The 19049-nt window shown below is 65.4% G+C and overlaps 1 protein-coding gene across 18 annotated transcripts in view; it reads right to left on the bottom strand.

Annotated features, from left to right (window-relative positions):
* Positions 1–1072: 1072 nt before the first annotated feature.
* BRSK2 (BR serine/threonine kinase 2) overlaps positions 1073–19049 on the bottom strand; it is a 60826-nt gene continuing 42849 nt past the window's right edge. For 3 of the 18 annotated variants that reach the window (XM_072758769.1, XM_072758766.1, XM_072758768.1), the window contains exons 6-21: positions 18584–18617; positions 18363–18431; positions 18138–18284; positions 16372–16403; positions 15885–16049; positions 15674–15771; positions 15438–15588; positions 13237–13302; positions 11309–11369; positions 10329–10536; positions 9637–9685; positions 6220–6343; positions 5405–5585; positions 5245–5334; positions 2747–2794; positions 1308–1640 (exon numbers count right to left, since the gene is read on the bottom strand). In XM_072758769.1, coding sequence (XP_072614870.1) covers positions 1417–1640; positions 2747–2794; positions 5245–5334; positions 5405–5585; positions 6220–6343; positions 9637–9685; positions 10329–10536; positions 11309–11369; positions 13237–13302; positions 15438–15588; positions 15674–15771; positions 15885–16049; positions 16372–16403; positions 18138–18284; positions 18363–18431; positions 18584–18617 — 1747 coding nt within the window. In that variant the 3' untranslated portion in view covers positions 1308–1416. Of the gene's footprint in view, positions 1225–1307; positions 1641–2336; positions 2795–4961; positions 5057–5244; positions 5335–5404; positions 5586–6219; positions 6344–9636; positions 9686–10328; positions 10537–11308; positions 11370–13236; positions 13303–15437; positions 15589–15673; positions 15772–15884; positions 16050–16371; positions 16404–18137; positions 18285–18362; positions 18432–18583; positions 18618–19049 lie in introns of those variants that run through there. The other 15 variants (XR_012001699.1, XR_012001697.1, XR_012001698.1 and 12 more) reach the window with 15 other exon arrangements.

The following is a 19049-nucleotide window of genomic DNA, read 5'->3' on the forward strand; positions in this document are numbered from 1 at the left end:
CGCTGCGTACAGAGAACACACACGGCGGAGGATGCCGCCAACTTTCTTTTTTCCTTTTATCCCCCCATTTTTTTTTTCCTTTTTGTCATTTTAGTAAAAAACCCTGCGGTGCCTCTGCTGTCCTGTGTGTGGGAGCCAGCTCAGGGCCCTCCTCCTGCCCCGGCGCTCAGACACAGACCTGGGATGGTCCCCAGCCTGGGCCTGCAGGGGGCCCGGGCGGTGCCATCGAGCCCAGGGACAGCGCCCTGCCTGCCCCCACCCCCCGGGGCTGGAGTCGCTTCTACACAGCGACGGGACAGAGCCAACCGCGCCGTTCTTTAAATATATATATGTGTATGTATATAGAAAGAACCAAGAGCAAAGAACTGAACACAAAACCTAGCCCTGCCCCAGCGGCCCCCCCACCCTCACACCCTGTTCCAAAAACAACCAAGAAAAAAAAGTTTATAAAAATATCTTGCAGGAATTCTTTAAAGTTTACAGTAGCTTGCCGGTGCCCCCGCTGCCCCGGCGCTCCGACGGCTCCGTCCTCCGGGCGCCCCGGCCCCTGACCCCACCCTGCCCCAGACACACGGACACACAGACAGACGGCAGGACGGCGCTGCTGCTGCCCCTTCCCTGAACAGAGAAGTGAAGAAACTCAATAAGTTAAAACAGCAAATAAATAATACTGGTCTCGGCCAGCCCTGGCGCAGGCAGGCGGCCCCGGGCCTCCAGGGACAGCGTCCGGCCGGCCGGGAAGGGCCGCCAAGCGCGAGAGCAGCGGAGGGGACGGGGACCTGGGAGCGACCGTGGGGCCGAGGGGGACGGGCACCGGGGACCCGGGGTGGGGGGGGAGGGCGGACGCTAGCGAGCGGCGGGAGGGGAGGAGCCGTGCCGGGGCGGCCCCCTCGGCCCCCTCGGGGGCTCCGCTCTGCTCTCCGGCCCTGCCCAGGGGGTCACCGCGCGTCGGGGCCGCCCGCGGGCCGGGGGCGGGGCCTGGCGCGGGGGCGGGGCGCGGCGCGGGTGGGCGGGGCCTGGCCGCGGGGGCGGGGCGCGGCCTGGCCGCGGGGGCGGGGCGCGGCGCGGGTGGGCGGGGCCTGGCCGTGGGCAGCGGCGGTGGCAGCGGCGGCAGGAGACGAGGGAGGGCGGGTCCGCGGCAGCTGCCTTCGGTCAGCCGGTGTCCGGCGCGGAGCACAGAGGATGGCCTCGTGGAGGTGACATGTTAACTTTTCGGGATAATTCCTGGTATCAGAGCGGAAACAGTGACGTTGTCAGAGACAGGCAGAGAGAGAGACAGCAGGAGAAAGAGCGGCCCGGGCGCTGCCCCCGAGCCCCCTTCCTTTCCTCCCCGGCGGCGCCGCGGTCGGTCCGGGCGGGCGGGCGGGGCCGGGGCCGGGGCCGGGGCCGGGCCGGGGCCGGGCCGGGGCCGGGAGGCTAAGGCTGCTCGCGGCGGGCGGCGGGCGGCCCCGTCCTGGCCTTGTCCTGGGCCGTCGGGCGCTCGGCGTCCCCTCCAGGGCCGGGGCCAGCGGCCGCGGAGTCACCGAGGGGGCCGGGGGCACTCCGCTTGGCGGGCGTGCTGGGGGCCTGGGCCGCCTGCCCGTTCTTCTCGTCTGAAAAAAGTTGTTTAATTACGTCAAAGAAGTTACTCAATGGGCTGCCTGGGTACACAGAACAGAAGACAAAAGAGAAAACAAGAAAAAAGAAACAAAAGAAGAGAAAGAGGAAGGGGGTAAGGAGAGAGAAAGAGAACAAACAAATGAACGAAAGGGCGTCCAGGCCAGGAAGGACACCCAGTGAGATGAGGGCAGAGCCCGGCGTGGCAGGGGGCAGGGGGGCAGCAAGCGGGCCGGCGGGTGGAGGACCCCTCCTCCCTCACCATCCTGGCCCCCCTCATCCGCCCCGGGGCCTGGCCAGCTGGCCGGCCCCTTCTGGACACGGAGGCGGCGAGGCCACCACCGCCACAAACCCTAGGGCTGAGCGGGACCCTGGGGCCCCAGGCTGGCGCCCTGCGTGCCCATGGGGCCAGGGAGCCCTCTCTGGGCTGGGAAGGCTTAGAGCCCGGCCCCTGGCCAGCCCGGGCAGCACCGCATGGACACACAGGTCAGCAGCAGACAGACAGATGGACGGATGGGTGGACAGGCATGGAGGGCTTGGGTGTGGGAGGGCTGGAGGCAGGCAGCCAGCGTGGGAGCCCTGACCCCAGAGGGAATGTCCTGAGGGCAACAGGAAGGGGGTGGAAATGGCAAGACCACCCCCACCTAGGTGGGCCTATTCTCACTGTCCTGAGGCCTGTGCTCTGCTTTATTTCTGAAACCTGACTCCCCAGCCCAGAGCAGCGGGCAGGGGAGTGCATGCACAGCACCCCGCACCCCCTCCAGTGGACAGAAAGCCTTCCACCAGCCTCCTGTGCAAGACCTGGAGTCCACCCAGACCCCAGGCCAGAGCCCACACATGGGACCCTTGCTGGCCTCGGGTCACGGGGGCCCTTTACTGCTCTGAGCCTTGGGGTCCCTTCCTGGCCTGCCTGGACCCTAGGGCCAGGCCTGTGGCTGCCCTAGGGGTGGGTGCCCTAGGGGTGGGTGACCGAGGCTGCTCCTGGCAGAGGTGAGGGACTAGATGGGCCCGAGTGCCCACATCCGGGCCCCGCGTGTACACAGGGACCCCAGGATAGCCCTAAGGGTGGCGGGGGCGGCACCCAGCCAGGAGCAGGCTGCAGGTGGGGGTGACAGGCTAGGGGTCCCAGGTGAGCGTGAGGGGTTCTTACCACATTTGGAAAGCCTCCCCGTCATCATTTCCATACAGTTAGTGGTGTCTGGAGCACAGAATGGAGAAAGGAGGGAGAGGGAGACGTGTGAACAAGTCTTCCCATGTGGATCCCTGGCCAGGCGCTGCCCTCAGCCTCTGGCCAGGCCCTCTGGGGGGCAGAGCCAGGTGGGGGGCGTGGCCATAGCCAAGTAGGGGGTTTGCTGGGGCCAGTAGAACAGAGGGAAAGGACAAGGCGGGGAGGGGTGGAGCCCAGAACAGGGTAGGCCCCAGGTGGGGCCCAGGTGGGACAGGGTGGAGCTAGGGGGTGGATCCTGGGGTGCCCGAGTCCGGGCCTCTTCTGCTGTAACCAGAGCCTGAGGACAGGATGTGGCCTGCTCCTTGGTGCCCTGGGGCTGCCTGGCCCTCCGTCCCCTCTGTCCTGCCCTGGGCCCAGGATGCCGGCTCCAGAGCTGAGAAGCCCAGGGCTCTGGCTAGGGTCTGCTCTAGCCACCTACACGTCCTCACTGCCACTCTGCAGCTCAGGCAGCTGCATGGTCCCATCTGCCCCTCCATTTATGTTGGCACTGCCTTCCCTGACCCTCTCCCACCTTCTGCTGGGCCTAGGAGTGTTGGTGCTGGGCGGGACCCACGCTGGGTGGGATGTGACCTCTCGGCCTCCCGTCCCTGTTGGAGTGACCACCAGGTCTCTCACCCTGGTAGCTGAGGGGCCCCGGCATTTGCCCCCTTGCTCATGGTGGCTCTAAGGACTGAGTTCGCCAGCCAAGAGTTTGGGAGCGGGAGGGAGGGTACTGGGAAAGGCTGGGGCTCAGGGAGACCCATCAGAAGGCCTGGAGGCCAGGGCATGGACTGGGGTCCTGGCTTAGGCTCTCCAGGTCCAAGGCCCCCTGAACAAGGGCAGGAGAATGGGCTTGGGGCCCAGAGTGGGTACCCAAGAGTTTCCAGGGACAGGGGTTTGGGCACAGGGCTAAAAGACCGCTATGGGACGGGGACAGGACTGGGGGTGGAGCCCGGGGGAATGGGTGGAGTCCGCCTTGCTCAGTGCTGTGCCTGGGACTTGGCACGAGGGCCACCTACTAACGGGCAGAAATACCCCTCCTAGATCACTGTCCACAGCCCAGCCAGGAGCGGAGGGACTGCGGCCCCTGGACAGTGGCTGCAGGCCTGGGCATCCTCTGGGCAGCACAGCAGGCCCTGGCCTTTGCTCACCTCCCTGGACAAGCTCTGTCCTTCCCTGGCCTCAGTTTCCCTCTGTCAGCACTGCTCTGCTCGAAGACAGAGGCCTTGAAGGCTCAGGGAGCCAGAGGCACCCGAGCCCCACCCCTGCTCACGCCCAACTCCCTACCTGCAATGCCAGCCTGGCTCCCAGGGCCAGGATGCTGGGGCCAGCCCAGTCCTGACCTGCCCAGGAGGTGACAAGGCACATGTTGGGGTAGGAAAGGGTGACACACACAATGGAATGAGGATGGCAGGGGTGAGGGGACAGGTGGGGGACAGGTCTGGCCTCTTGGACCCCACCAGGCTGGAGGAAGGGCCCCAAGACTCCAGCCAACTGACAGGGGTTGTTCAGAGAGCCAGGGCTTGGGCTGGATGACGTGCTCCCCGGACCCCAAATCCTGACACGGACCTCAGGGCAAGCCGTGCCTTACCGCCATCCTGACAGCAGTCACACACCCTTGCTAAGGGACGGTGGCGTGTGCACATGCCCGTCCTGCCTAGACACAGGCTCACCCACCCCCACAGTGGGCACGGAGCCCACTCCCCACCAGATGCTAAGCTCTTGCTTGGAGTCCCGGCCTCTCTAGGCCTGGGCAGTCCCAGTCCTGTGTGACCCCCCCCTGTAGGCCCGGCTGGGGAGCCCCTCCTCTGACTGAGGACTCAGGCCTGTGGTGGGGAAGGCAGGCAGCCCATAGCCCTGCCACGTGTTGGCTGGTGTGGACGTGAGGCTGTGGGCCTCATGGGGTGCTGCTGGGGGAGCCCCGAGGGAGGTGGGCTCCCAGGCAGGGCCTGGGCCACTGCCCTCCCGGAGCCTGCTCTCGCCGGCCTGGGGCCAGGCTGCCCATGTCTGGCTGCTCGGCCTGGGTGCTGGGCCTGTGCGGCCTGTCCGGGGCCGGGAGCTGGCCGCCGCACGTTTGAGTGGGGGGGCCGGTCTGGCATTGCCAGAGGCCCTGCCCGAAGCCCCCTCCCTGCCCCTGCGGCGGGGCCGGATACCTTACCTGCCAGCGTCAGAGGCTACTCTCGTAGCTGGTGGCCACCTTCTGGCCCTTAAGCCCAGCACCCCAGCTCAGTCCTGGCGCTGGTGGGGGGGGTTCTACGGTGGACAAGAGGCGCCTTTCAGTGTGGTGTGCTGGGCCCTACCTCCCTGGGTGTGCAGAGATGGGCTGGCCCACTGCGCCAGGAGGGCCCTGCCCCCCTGGGGGCAGAGAGGTGGGCACGTCGGAGGGGCCACACCCCTGCTCACCAGCCCGCGGGGCGGCCTGAGCTGAGCCCCCGCCTCACCTGACAAATGCTGGGCGGAGGGCTGGTCGTGTGTGCTCAGTAGCTGGGTCTGAATGGTCTCCACGACCCTCTTGAAGCGGCGGCTGGGGCCTGGGGGAGACAAGGGGTCATGCCTGGGACAGGGCTAGCCCGGAGCCCACGCCCTGGGCCTGTGCCTCACCTGACAGGAGTGTGAACGTGACGGAATAGATGCCATTCTCCTTCTGTGCCGCTCCGCCCTCGGTGTAGGTGATGTCCACCTGGAACTTCACGGGCTTCTGGAACACTGCCGGGCCCCCCGTCGCCTTGTACTCCGCCCGGAAGCTTGTCTGGGAGATGACGCTGTGGCTGAGGCTGGGGATCTGTGGAGTGATGGATGGTGTGAGTGTGCTGGGCACCGGCTGGCCCCCACGCCCCTCTGCCAGCCAGACGCCTCTACCCCTCAGCTAGCGCGCAGGTTGGGACATGAGAGGCAGGCACAAGGAGGTCCCAAGGTGCAGCAGCTGGGACCCGGGTGACAGCCCTTCCTCTCCCCCCAAGGCTGGGGCCACACGGCCACCGATGAGGGCATCCCCCCACTGCTCTGTGGGCTTAGAAGGGCACCTCTCCCGGTGCCAGCAGCAAGGGAAAATGTCCCGGAGACAGGAGGCAGTGTTGCCCTAGAGGGGTCAGCCTAGGGCAGGGCTTGGTGGCACAGGGGTGCACTGCTGGCCTGGGGGTCGGAACCTCATGAGGGATGAGGGTAAGCCCCATTCCCCCTCCCCTGTGAGCTGCCCGTGCCTTAGTGAACTCTCACCGCCCACCCCACCATGCCCCAAGTTCATCCCCATCCCTGGTGCTCCTGTCCCCCGTGGCCCAGCCCCGCTTGCTTGTGCACACCTGTCCCCGCCCCGGACGCGCCAGCTCCCACAGCCAGAGGGGCTGCTCAGAACGGAGCTGGCCTCCCTCCCCAGGGTCCGCATGTGATGTGTGTCCCCAGACGGGTGGGAGGCTCACCGACAGGAAGGCGTGAACGATGTCGGCTTTGATGGAGCTCAGGGGCTTGTCCTTGATCACCACGAAGATCTGCTCCTCCTTCTCCAGGTTGATGAAGTTCCCAAACCAGGACTTCTTGGCAAGCCTGGGGGCGGGCGGTGGGGGCAGAGGGCAGCTTGCATCAGGGTCCTCTCACTGTCTGCTTCCCTTCCTGGCTCCCCACCCCTCACCTGACCCCCCAGCCTTAATGCTAATAACCCCACAGTCTCACCTGGCTCCTTCTCCCATGCCTGCCTGGATCTAGGCAGTGCCCACCACAACCCACCAGAAAGGAAACCAGGGCACACCATGACCCCAGCCTGACTCCAGCCTGTTCCAGCCACCAAGTTTTGGGAGAATTTGCTCTGTGGCCATCCTGTAGTAGCCTGGAGAAGGTACCCCCTGCCCTGGGGCTGCATGGGGAGCGGGGGTCAGGGCTGGCAGGGAAACTCTGCATCCACATGGACGAATGGGCAGGAGACACTACGTGGACAGTAGGGCCTGGGGGCCAGAATGCTACGTGCCCCCTCCCACCCGGTAGGTCAGCTTGGCTCCCCCTGCCCCCACCCTCTGTCCTCAAGGACCAGGGGTTGCCCAGCCACCTGCTGCCCAGCCCGGTCACCCTGGGACAGGAAGGCTGCTTCAAAGCCAGGTGTTGTGCAGGGTGGGATGGGGCACATCCTCCTGCTTGCGTTGGGGGCTTCCCTTCCCATCCTGTCGACCGTCTGCCCTTGATTCTCTGTCCAGCATCTGCATCCCCCCTGCCCCCGCAGTGCACCCCAGGGTCGGCACCCGCCCTTCTGCTGGCCCCATGATCCTGCCTCCGGCATTTGCACCTGCGCAGGTCCCTCTGTAGGTTGTGGACAGGGCCAGGACTTGTTTCAAGGCAGAACTGAGCGACAGATGTCCCCTCTAAGAATGTGTGACTCAAGGCTAGGTCTCCTGCTTGCTAGCAAGTCTCCACTGCATGGTGACGAAGCCAGCTGATGTGGCGGAGAGGCCCTCGGTCCAGCAGCCCACAGAACCTGAATCACGTCCATGACCGTGGGAGCGTGGCCGCAAGTCCTGCCCCAGCTGAGCCTGGAGGGGACCATGGCCCCCCGACAGCCTAAAGTGGAGGGCCCAGCTGGCCAACTGGGGCCTGACCCACAGCACCTGAGACAAGGAGCATGTGGTGCTTAAGCCGCTGGGCTTGGAGCAGTTCGCCATGTGGCAGTGCGAACGGGCCCGATGGCCACCTGGAAGCCCCGAGGATGGAACACACCCACTGAGACTGTGAGGCACAGTCTGGCATCAGCGCTGCAGGGCGAGCAGTAGGGGCTGATTCTCAGGCACTTTTCAGTGGTTTTCCTGACCACGTGATCTCCCCTGTCCTACCCATTTCCAGAGCGGCCTGGGATCCTACCCGAACAGCAGCACAGAAGTGAAGATAGGGAGGCACATCCAGCTGGCTTCCCTGACCCCTTAGTCACCAGCCTCTTCTGTCTCCTTCCCCACATCCTACCATCCGTCCACTGTGGGTCTGGCACTCTCGAGGGCGGGCTCCTGCCCTGGCTGTGTCCTGCCATGTCTCAGGCCCACCCTGGCCCTGCAGCCCAGCAGCCCAGCAAGTACATGGAGAGGCAAATCCAGAACCTGCATCTGGGGCTTCTTCTCCTCCCTTGACGAAGAGACTAGAATAACACTGAAATGTGACTTGTTTGTAGTCTGGGAGCCACCGACTTGGTTGGCATCTGGCATCATTAACAGTCCTGTGCCTGGAAGAAGCCTGACGGAGCCAGAGAGGCAGTGCTGGCTGGTGTCTTGTGTCATCTGGGCCATCCAGTCAGTGGCTGGCTGCCACTTCTTAAATGTGGTAGCCAGGTGTCTCCGAGGAAAGCAGACCATGCTCCCTGCTGTGGTCGGCCTTGTCCAAGCAGGTGAAAGCCTCAGGGGCAAAGGCTGCTGCTTCCCCAAGCTTCACGGTTTCACACTCAGGGCTGTGATGTCACCCAAACCAGATCTCCACCTGCCGAACCTATGGTCCCAGACCTGCCAGCCCCCATAATCACGTGAGCCAGTTCCTATAAATACCAGCCCCATGCGGGCACACTCGTACACATGCACCCCACCGAGTGCTTCCCTGAGAACCCTGATGGTCACACTGTGGATAAGCATGTCCTCTGCAGCAGGTGGTACTGGGGCGCTAACCACACCAGGCCTCCTGGGCCACTGTGCACCTGCTCCGTCCCCACTGGTCACACCTGCCAGGTGATGGATGTGGCTGGACCCCCGGTTGGGGGCTAAGCCTCCAGAGGAGGGGAGGCTGCAGACCACCTGCAGGGCTGTGAGTGCTGTGACAGCAGCAGGACGTTTCGGCTGAGGGGCACTAACCCTGGGATGAGAGTCCCTAACCCGCACATGCACGTCCCCAGGCCTCGCACAAAGCACACCACGTGGTAGCTCCTGCTCAGTTGCGGAGACAGCAGCCTTTGAGTAGACTTCCTGTGCCCCTCGCCGGCCCCGCCCCGTGGCTGCAGTGCATTTCTTGTTCCTGCATCATCCTCTGCCAGGAGAATGGGGGTGGGATGGCTCCAGGGTCTCCGCCCTAGTCCAGACCCGCTGTGGGCTGGGGTGTAGCTCTGCTTGCCCATCACCTCCCATGGGTTCTGCTCCTTCCTCTTGGCAGTGGTCAGCTGAGAACTCAGTCTGCTCCTGGCCTTGAATGATGCCACCCTCCCCTGGACACAGTTCCCAGCAGGCCATTCTATGGCTTTCCATCCTCCTCGGCCAGCGGGGACATGTTTCACCTTGAGACCCTCCATCCCTATGAGCCCCCACATTTCTGGCTGCATGCAGGCTCTGTTCTGCCCTTGGGCAGCCCCGGTCAGCTCCACCCAGCGTGCCCCTCTTTGGTGGATGCCACCTGTAGGCTAGTCCTTTGCAGACTCCCTGTGCCAACACGGCCTGGGCTGAGCCCATGTCCAGAGAAGTGTGAGCCCATCTGACCACAAGTGCTTGGGCTCCGGATCCGCCAGCTTCCCCAGCCTGGAGGCCGGGGCTTTCAGCAGCTGTACCAGTCCCTCCAAGGCACAGGGGGGTCGTCCCTTGCCTCCAGCTGGCCCCAGGCTGTGGCTTCTGAGGGAAGCCGGGACAGGCCAGGTCTCTTGGCACCACAGGCCCTGCTCCCCAGCCTGGTGCTAAAGAGGCAGCAGGTGGAGGGGGGCCTGGGGCAAGCACAGGGTCCCAGGGAGAAGAGGAGGAGGACCTGGAGGCACTCGGGTGCTTCACCCAGAAGCCCTTGGCACCCTGGCCAGCCATGGGGAGGGGAGGGTCCAGCACGAGCTTCCCCTACACATTCGGACCTGGGCAGCGGGACAGAGCTGGGCTCACACTCAACCATGGGCAGCAGTCACTTACTCTGGAGACGACTCCGGAGTCAGGTTGGACATCTCCTCGGGTGTTGGAACTGTGCACACAGGAAGGACAGGGAGAGAAGGTGTGACCCCTCTGCCCTGTGCTCACCAGAGTCCCCCTACGTTGTGGCCTGGGGCCTACGGAGCTGCCCCACGTGCTCCTGGCCCCCGCTGGAGCGTAGGGCCCTGAGGCCATCCCAGCCTCCAGTGCTGTAGTCAGGCAATGCCTTCTGGCCTCCAGCTGGCCCTGCTGGCCCCTGACAGATGGCACTGGCCCCCTCTGCCCACCCATCGTCTGGGCTGTAGGCTTGAACAGCCTGGCTGTGCCCACGGGCCCTCGGCACCCCACGGTTTCACACTCAGGGCTGTGTGAGCTGCCCACCGCTCCCCTGTCCCGTGGGCTTCCTGATAACTTGCACCCGCCCATCAGCTGGCCGTCCTCCTGGGGCGCAGGTCTCAAGTGGCCTCTGGGCTAAAGAGAAGCACAGGAGCTGGGAGGGGTCCCAAGGCCACACCTGCCCAAGTGGGCATACCTGGGGGTGAGCGGACATCTGGAGGTACTCCCTGGGCCTGTGCTGGCCTAGAGGTGCTGGGGGGAGGTGAACCAGCCCAGTGGAGAGGGGGCGGCCCCTGTCACCCGCCACCCATGTGCCCAGGCTGGCAGTCTTAAACTACAGCCGCTCTGCTTCCACTTACCCTGCAGTTTCCGGCGGTGGAAGCGGGGTGACCCCAAGAAACTGTTCTTGATGGAGTTCAGCCGTGTCCTCCAGGGCACACCTCCGACGCTGGGGCTGGATGGTGGCGTGGGGTTGGGCGTGCCTGCCGGGCTCTCCTTGGGCGTGTGCACGGGCGTCCCCTTAGGGGTGGGGAGGGGACTACCCCTTGGAGAGGGGTGAGGGGTCACCTGTATGGTGGGGACAGATTTGGTGTTGGGTTCAGTCCCGGCGGCCGGGAGCCGGGTGGGGGCTGGCATGGTCGGGCCTGGGGGCAGGGCCAGCTGGGGGCCTAGGCCCCCCGGGACAGGGGGTCGGGCCTGGGTGCCGGCTGGGAGTGGGTTAGACTTGGTGCCCTGCAGCGGCTTGTCGGTCAGCTTGGCCTTGCTCGGCAAGGTCTGGGTCTTGGGGTTGGGCCGCGAGGCGGCCTGTGGAGGGAGGATGTGTCCGGGCCGAGGAGCACTCCGACAAGGTTCCAGCTCCACGGAGGTGGCCAGGGGGCAGGCCACGAAGGGGGTCTCAGAGGGTGGGGGGGGCAGGGCAAACTTTCTAACAGGCTACAGGGCAGGCAGCAGAGTGCGAGGGGTCCCGAGAGCAGCCATGCGAGCGCCCCCCCCCCCCCCCCGCATGCACACACAGCGCCACCAGGACCAGAAAGACACGTTCAAGCAGGACCCCAAGGCAGGACCAGCGGGGACAGGCAGGCGTGGGGGTGGGAGCGTTCGCCAGAAAAGAAAACAAATAACACAGGAGAAAACAAACGAAACGAAACAAAAAACAAAACAAAAAGAACGTGCAGTTAGCCAGAGCAGCAGCACCCACGCGGGCGGCCCCAGCAGCGGGGGGTGGGGGCACGGGCCCAGCCCCGGGGCCGGGGGGGCCTGCTTCCCGGGCTCTGGGAGCCTCCCCTACCCCCCCAGTACACGCAGGCCTCTCGGAGCTGGGGGCAGGGCGGGGGCTCACCCGGGGGCTGCTCAGCGGGCTGGTGGACAGGCCGGAGGAGGCGCCACTGATGGACCTGGACCTGTAGACACAGGTGTGGAGCGGGTCAGCTGGGGGGGGCCGCGGCTCTCGGCTTCTCTCCCCCAGGCGGGCCCTCCAAAAGGCCGGGAGCCCTGGCCTCAAGCCTGAGGCAGCCCCGGCCTGTGCAAACCTGGCCATGCCCCAAGGCCCCTGTGGGGTGGCTGGCTGCCTGCCTCGGGGCTCCTCTCCTGTAAGCGGGAGCTGCCCCGAATCCAAGGCCCAGGCTGGCACCCGGGAGCCCTCAGCAAGGATCTGTCAGGGGCTTGGATGGACAGAGGGATGAGGAGACAGGCACTTCCTGGGAGCTGAATCCAGCCCCGTGCCAGGTCCTCACCCCAGGCCCCGGTGCCCTGAGCCCAGCCAGGAACCCCAAGGCTGAAGTGTCACAGGCCCCTGTGCTTGATCCTAGCATATGGGCTACTGAGTGGGCACTAGCCCAGCCCTGCCCTGCCCACGGCCCACCTGCCCGGCCCAGAGCAGCCCACAGCACGCCAGCCCAGAGCCCTCCTCGCTGGCACCACGAGGGCCTGGGCAACGCAAGGCTGGGGTGAGCCCTGGCTGGGACCACGAGCCTTGTCCACCAGTGGCCTCACTTGGCCCGCAGACCTGGCACCCTGCGGGCAGGGGCCTCACTCCACACCACACAGCCTCAGGGAAGGCCTGCCGTGCTTGCTCAGCCCTGGGCATTGGCACCTGCTGCCCTCCGAGGAAGGAAACGGGGGTGGAGGTCGGGTGAGGTAGCCACAGGAGAGAAGAGGAGAAGAGTGAAGGCCCGCCCCCACCAGTCAGCCCACCCACCCGCACCTCAGCCCAGCCCCTGGGCCTCAGGGAGGAGCTGAGCCCACTCTGACCAGGACCCCGGCATTTGTGGGCGGGGGGCCCATGGCAATGACCCTACGACTCTTCCACCTCACAGCCACAGAGCCAGGGGGCGACGCTGACCTTCCCCCAGCCCCCTACAGCCCAGCTGGCCCATGGCCAGGACGGTGCCAGAGCCAGGCCTTGGTCCAAAGCTTTCCGAAGTTGGGAAGCGAGTGGGGGCCGTTGGTTCCGGCTGGTGCCCACCCCCAGCGGCCACAGGCCAGCAGGGCAGCAGCTGAGAGTGAGGCCCAGCGCCCGGGGCCTGCCTGCCACTGAGCCAGCCATGCACTCATCACTTGGCAAAAGGAAACCAGAAAAGAAGCAGCGGAAGGAAGAGGGGTGGGGGCTGCCTCCATGCCGGCCAGTCTAACCAGGCAGCACCTGCCCGAGACAGAAAGGATGGGGCCGGCACGCAGAGCAGCCAGGGCGGGGTGACAGGTGGGCGGCAAGAGGCCAGCGGTGAGCAGGCAGGAGCACAAGAAGGTACGGGAGCAGCGGGGAGGGGAATGGGTGAGGCCCGACCACTGTCGCCCACGGGCAGCAGGCCCTGCAGGGGCAGGGCTGGGGGTTCAGGACCGCCGGGCCCCATGCAGAGATCCCTGCGACTGTCATGCCTCCTACCACTGCCCTGGGGTGCCACTTCCACTCTGGCCCCTGTGGACAGCAGGGCATGACCCCAGGGCCCTGGGGTAGCACAGAACAGGGGAGGGGAGGCTCACTGGGGCCACGCAGAAGGGGCCTCACAGCCTGCAGACCCTTAGGGGTCCCCAGGCAGGGAGAGCACAGTGGGTCTCCCCACCCTGGTCAGGCTGGCCACCGGCCTTGCCCCCGCAGCCCACGCCTCCTCAGGGCCACGGGCCCGCCTGGCCCAGGCCCTTCCCCAGCTCGCTGGAGGGCTCCCTCGCCACAGCTGCGAGGGCCAGATGCACCTCAGGCCCAGCCCTGCCACCAGGCCCAGCGTTGTCCTTGGGGCTGGGGGGCGGGGGATGGGTGGGCAGGGTGTATACCTGTCTTCTTTGCTGAATTGGGGGTGGGCTTCAGCGATATCCAGGCTTTTACTGAACATTGCTTTACTACAGCAGGAACAAAGCGAGAAAACAGAGTTACTGACGCAGCCCCACCAGGCGGCCCGGGAGGCCGGACCTCCACACAGCTCCACGCAAGCTGGGCAGGGCCCACCTGGAGCCAGGCCGGGCACACGGGCAGGAGGGGAGGTCAGGCAGGAGAGCGCCAGGGCCACAGCGCACCCCACCCTGGTGGCCTGCTGAGCAGGGGGGCCTGGCCAGCCCTAGGACCCTTCCAACCCCAGCCGGCGCCCACTGTGGCCCAGCGCCGGGTGGCCAAGCCAGAAGGAGAAGCGCAGCCTGCAGCAGCGGTGGCAGGATGCGAGGTGCCAGGAGGAAGGGGCTCTCCAGGGACTGCCCGGGTGGTCCATAGCTGACCCCGTCCCAGCTCCCGTCCCAGCTCCTCCCGCCCCGAGGCAGCCCGACCTGGAAGGCAGAGCAGGTCACTTGACTCAGGGTGGCCTCCCGTGCCCGGCCCCTACTCCAGGCGGGTGAGGAGGGAGGGACGCAAGATGGCTGGGATGATGTGTGCCCCCCATCTGCACTCGCCTGCTCTGGGCAGGTCCAATGGGAGGCAGGGGTGAAGCTCAGGAAGGGTGGGCTGGGGAGAGGTGGCCTCTCACCCTGGAGGCCTGCTGGGGAGATGGGGAGCCCCCAACAAGCAGGACGCGAGGCACAGTCAGGGCAGGAGCTCAGCCAGCAGAGAACTTTCTTCCCACCACCCTCAGCAGCCCCCCAGTGCCGGAGCCCGGGGGCAGTGGGCCAGGGCTGTGTGCAGCCAGCCCACTTCCCCGAGGAAGGCCTGGGACCACCAGGGGAGCTGTGGACCACCAGCCTATTTTAATGCTAACCGTGGCTGCTTCCTGGCAAAAACCAGGAAAGGCCAGGCTGTCCCCAGCACTCAACCCCCAGCTGACCAGGGGAAGCGCCAGGGCTGGGACCCCAAGCCCTGGTGGTCTCCAGCCCCAGAGCTATGGCAAAGGTCCCTGCCTCAGCAGGAACATGGGGCGTCTCCCCAAGCGGGCCCTGCCCAGAGCTGGGGTGAGGACTGGCAAAGGGCCCTGCCAGGCCCTACAGGACCAGGACACCCTTCCTTCCTCCAGGAGGCGCTGCTGGTACAGCCCTGACCAGCTCCTGGACGCTACCTAGAATTCCATCCATGTCCTTGACCCCCACACTACCACAGGTGACCCAAACCTGGGGCCAGCATCAAGTGGGGACAGGCCTGCTGGGCAGCTCTGAACAAGGCTTGACCCTAGTGTAGCCAAGTCTGGTCCACTCCAGTTTAGCCCAATCCTGTTCTGGATGGTCTGACCGGCCCACTTCAAGCCAGGACAACAGAGCAAAGCCCAGTCCAGCCCAGCCCAGCTCAGCTAACAGTCCAGTCCAGCCTGGTCCACCCAGCCCAGCCCAGCTAGCAGTCCAGTACAGCCTGGTCCACGCCAGCTCAGTCCAGCCCAGCCCAGCCCAGCTAGCAGTCCAGTCCAGCCGGCTCACCCTAGCCCAGTCCAGCCCAGCTAGCAGTCCAGTCTAGCCCAGTCCAGCTAGCACTCCAGTTCACTCCAGTCTAGCCCAACCCTGTTCTGGATGGCCTGACCAGCCTACTCCAAGCCAGGACAACAAAGCAAAGCCTAGTCCAACCGAGCCCAGTCCACCCAAGTAGCAGTCCAGCCCAGTTCCATCCAGCCCAGCTAGCAGCCCAGCCCAGTCCATCCAGCTAGAAGCCCAGTCCAGACCAGCCTAGCCCAGCCCAGCCCAACCAACAGTCCAGTCCAGCCTAGTCCAGCTATTAGTCCAGTCCAGCCCAGCCCAGCTATTAGTCCAGTCCAGCCCAGCCCAGCCCAGTCCAGCCCAGTCCACCCTGGTCCAGCTCAGCGCAGCCCAGCTCAGCCCAGTCCAGCCAAGTTCAGCCCAGCCCAGTCTAGCCCAAGCAGCTCGAGCAGCCTGGCCCAGCCCCTAGCACAGCGTGGTCCAGCACAGCGTGGTCCAGCACAGCCCAGTGGCCTTGGCCCAGCCCCAGGGCCGGGAAGGGGGTGGGCAGAGATGAGCCATGCCAGGCCCCACGCAGCCAGTGAGGAGTGCCAGCGCCGACCAGGCCAGGCCACCAGGAGGCGGAGTGCCGTGTCCTCCCAGAAGGCACGCACCTCTGGCCATGCTGGGCCATCTCGATGGCCCTCCGCGCGGGCACCGGGGAGCCGCCATCTGTCACGCTGAGCACCTCCATGGACTTGCGTTCGGGCCGCCGCTTGCCGTGCCGGTTCAGCATCGGGGAGTCCACACGCTTCCGGGGAGGGTCTGTGTGCAGACAGGGGTCAGGGCCAGGCAGCCCGCCGGGCGTGGGAGGGGCAGCATGGGGCCAGGCCACCCTGCCACCTTATACCTATTTCATTTCTGGGGGGCAGGTCTTCGTCCTCGTGACTCGGGTACCTTTCTTTCCGGTCCAGGAGAAGGAAATAAATCATCTTCTCCTGGTTTTCCCTGCAGTGGGTGAGAGGCACCAAGAAAGGTGGGCAGGTCCATTCCCGGAGGGGGTCCCACCCCACGGCCGCCTGCCTGGGAGGGGCCGCAGGGGCCCCAGGCTGGCCACGTACTCCTCGGACAGCAGGTCCTGCAGCAGCTTGTTGCGATCTCGGAAGCAGCCCAGCGAGTGCATGCTGTCCAGCACGTCGGGGTCGATGTCCTCCAGGCTGGGCAGCGAGCGGATCTGCACCTTGCGGGGGATGGGCTGCTCTGGCTCCGGCTCGTTCTTGCCTCCTCTGTGGACGACAGGCACGGCAGGGTCACGCGCCGCCCCTCCGCTGCTCCTCCGCCCCCACCCTGAGGTGCCGGGAGGGCAGGGCCCACCCCTTCCTGGGGCCCCCGAGTCTTGCTACTCTGCCTGCGCCCAGCCCTTGCACACCTCCTGCATCCTGCCTGTGCCCAGCGCAGGCCGGCCCGGGGGCCTTGAGCCAGGAGCGGCTGAGGCTGGGGGCAGGCCTGCGCTGGGCCGGGTCACCCCCCGCCTTCCCTAGCAGGCCCTCCAGGCCACGGTGACAGGTGACAGGCAAAGCAGGCGATGTGGGAGGAGAAGCTACTTACATATACCATATGTGTTTCTGAATGTGCTCTAGCTACAAGGAAAGAGAAACAGGGAGTTAGTACGAGGAGGGACGAGGGACGGAGGAGCCCACGTTAGGAGGCCACAGGGGGCGGTAGGGGGAGCGCAGGAGTGTGCAGAGAGCAGGACAGGAGGGGGGAAGAAGGGGCTGGAGGGGGGAGAGCGTGGGGAGGGCCTGCATTCCTGGAGGCTCCAGGCAGGCAGCCCTGACCCTGCTCACCCCCAGTGGAAGAGAAGGAAGGTGGGCAGGGCTGGGGGCTGGATAGCAGAGGGAGTGAGCACAGAAGCAGAGCGGCCTCCTGTGCACAGGGAGGGGCTGGGTGCAGGTGTGAGCAGGAGGCTTGGGGACCAGCCCTGCTCTCCCCTCAACTGCACTCGGGACAGCCTGGTTGGGAGGGTGGGCGAGGGTGGCCTCTTGGCCACTGGGCCACCTCTGTCTGGCCAGGGGAGTCCTGCTGCCCTTGCTCTGGGACCAGCCCTCCTGGCACTAGCTGAGCCCTAGGGAGGCCGGAGGTGGCCAAGGGGGGCTTCTCTCAGAAGTAGGAGCTTCCCTCAGACCTTCCCCGGCCCCCAGCTGCCATGAGGAGTGCTCGTGAGCAACTAGGCACGCTGACCAGGCCCTGGGAAGCCCGGGACACGAGGGCCAGCATCAGTGGGCACCTGCCTTCCAAGTACACCAGCACTCCCAAACCACACCTGTGCACATACACCCACGCACACGCAAGTACACGCCTGTGTATGTGCACACACACTAGTGCAACTGTGCACACACAGCTGTGCATGGTCACACACCCAGGCATATATGCACATACCCTGTATGTGCCCACACAGCCACGTACATAGCCACACATAAAGTACACACCTGCGTATGTGCACACATGTCCATGCACCTGTGCACACACAGCTAAGCATGGCGGCACACGTGCACACACTATGTATATGCCCACACAGCCCTGTGTATACCCACACCTACACAAGTACACGCCTGTGTATGTGCACACATGCCCATGCACCTATGCACACTTGGCTGTGCATGGCCATACATCTAGGCACATGTGTGTATACCATGTATGTGCCCACACAGCCCTGCATATACCCACACCCATACACACACATGTACACGCTTGTGTATGTGCACACACACCCATGCACTTGTGCATACGGAGTTCTGCGTGGCCAAACACCCAAGCACACGTGCACACACTCATGTGTGCCCACATAGCCATGCACATAACCACAACTACACGCCTATGTGCACGCGCACACACACACACGTGCACCTGTGCACACACAGTCATACATGGCCACACACCCAAGCATGTGCACACAGCTGTGTGTGCCCACACAGCCATGCGCATACCCACAGCCACGCACATGCAAGTACACACTGTGTATGTGCACACACGCCCATGTAGCTGTGCATGGCCACACACCCAGGCACACACACACACACAGCCCCAAGTGTGTACTCACAGAGCCATGTGCATACCCACGCACATGCAAGTACACGCCTGTGTACATGTACACACACCCGTGCACACCCAGGGACCCCCTGTACCACACTCACTAGCACAGGTGGGGATCCCTTGCACAGGCCAGCCTTCATCCCTGGGAGGAGATGCTGGAGACAGGACCCAGGCCCTAACATGGTGGCCCCAGGCAGGGACCTTGCAGGGTCCAGGAGTGGGTGGGCTGCATAAGGGGGAGAGGCGAGGCCCCCTGGCCCCTCTGCGACGCTGGGACCCACCGTGAGGCGCCGGGCCGCATCCACCTCGATCATGCCGCGCAGCAGGCTCTGGCAGTCAGGCGGGATGAAGTGCGGCATGTGGAACACGCCCCGCTTCACCTTCTCCAGCAGCTGCCTCAGGTTGTCATCATCGAAGGGCAGAGCCCCCTGCCGGCAGGGGCACTGGGGTCACCTCGGGAGGGGCACCCAGAGGCAGCACCGCGAGGGAGGGGCGGGGGGCCTTACCACCAGCAGGGCGAACAGGATCACACCGCAGCTCCACACATCTGCCTTGCGGCCATCGTACTTCTCCCCCTGTGGGCAGCAGTGGGGTTGCCAGGGTGAATGGCTGGTCTCCGCAGGAATGGGGGTGCCCAGGCTCAGGGTGTGGGAGTTGGCCAGGGCCTGGGGATCTGCAAGGCTCGGGTGGCGACAAGGGCAGGGCGTGGGGAGCTGAGGCCACTTACCCGGATCACCTCAGGGCAGGCGTAGTGGGGAGATCTGGAGGCAAAAGTGGCAGTCAGGCACGAGGTTCGGGACCTGCTGTCTACCTGGCTGTCCCACCCCGCCTGGACTCCGGGCTGCCCCCGGACCACAGCAATGGAGACACCTGGAGGCACGTTCCGCCTGCAGTAATGCCCCTCTGGGGGGCCCCCAGGCCCACGAGGAGGCTCAAGGGGCTTTGATGCCAACTGCCCCACAGCCTAATCCCTACTGTGTGCTCCTGGGGGACACGGAGGCACAGGAGCCTGCGGACCCAGCCACATTCAAGGCTGCCTGCTGCCATCCTGGTCCCGGGAAGGGCCATGGGGCTGAGTGCGCACAGCAGGAAGATGGCCACACTGAGGCTCTGGGCAAGCAGGCAGCCACCGGGACCAGACTAGCCTTCCGGGGTCTGCCTGGAGAGCCGAGGGAAGGCCTGGGCCTCACTGG

This window comes from Vulpes vulpes, chromosome 5 (genome assembly GCF_048418805.1).
Source record: "Vulpes vulpes isolate BD-2025 chromosome 5, VulVul3, whole genome shotgun sequence".
Classification (NCBI taxonomy): domain Eukaryota; kingdom Metazoa; phylum Chordata; class Mammalia; order Carnivora; family Canidae; genus Vulpes; species Vulpes vulpes.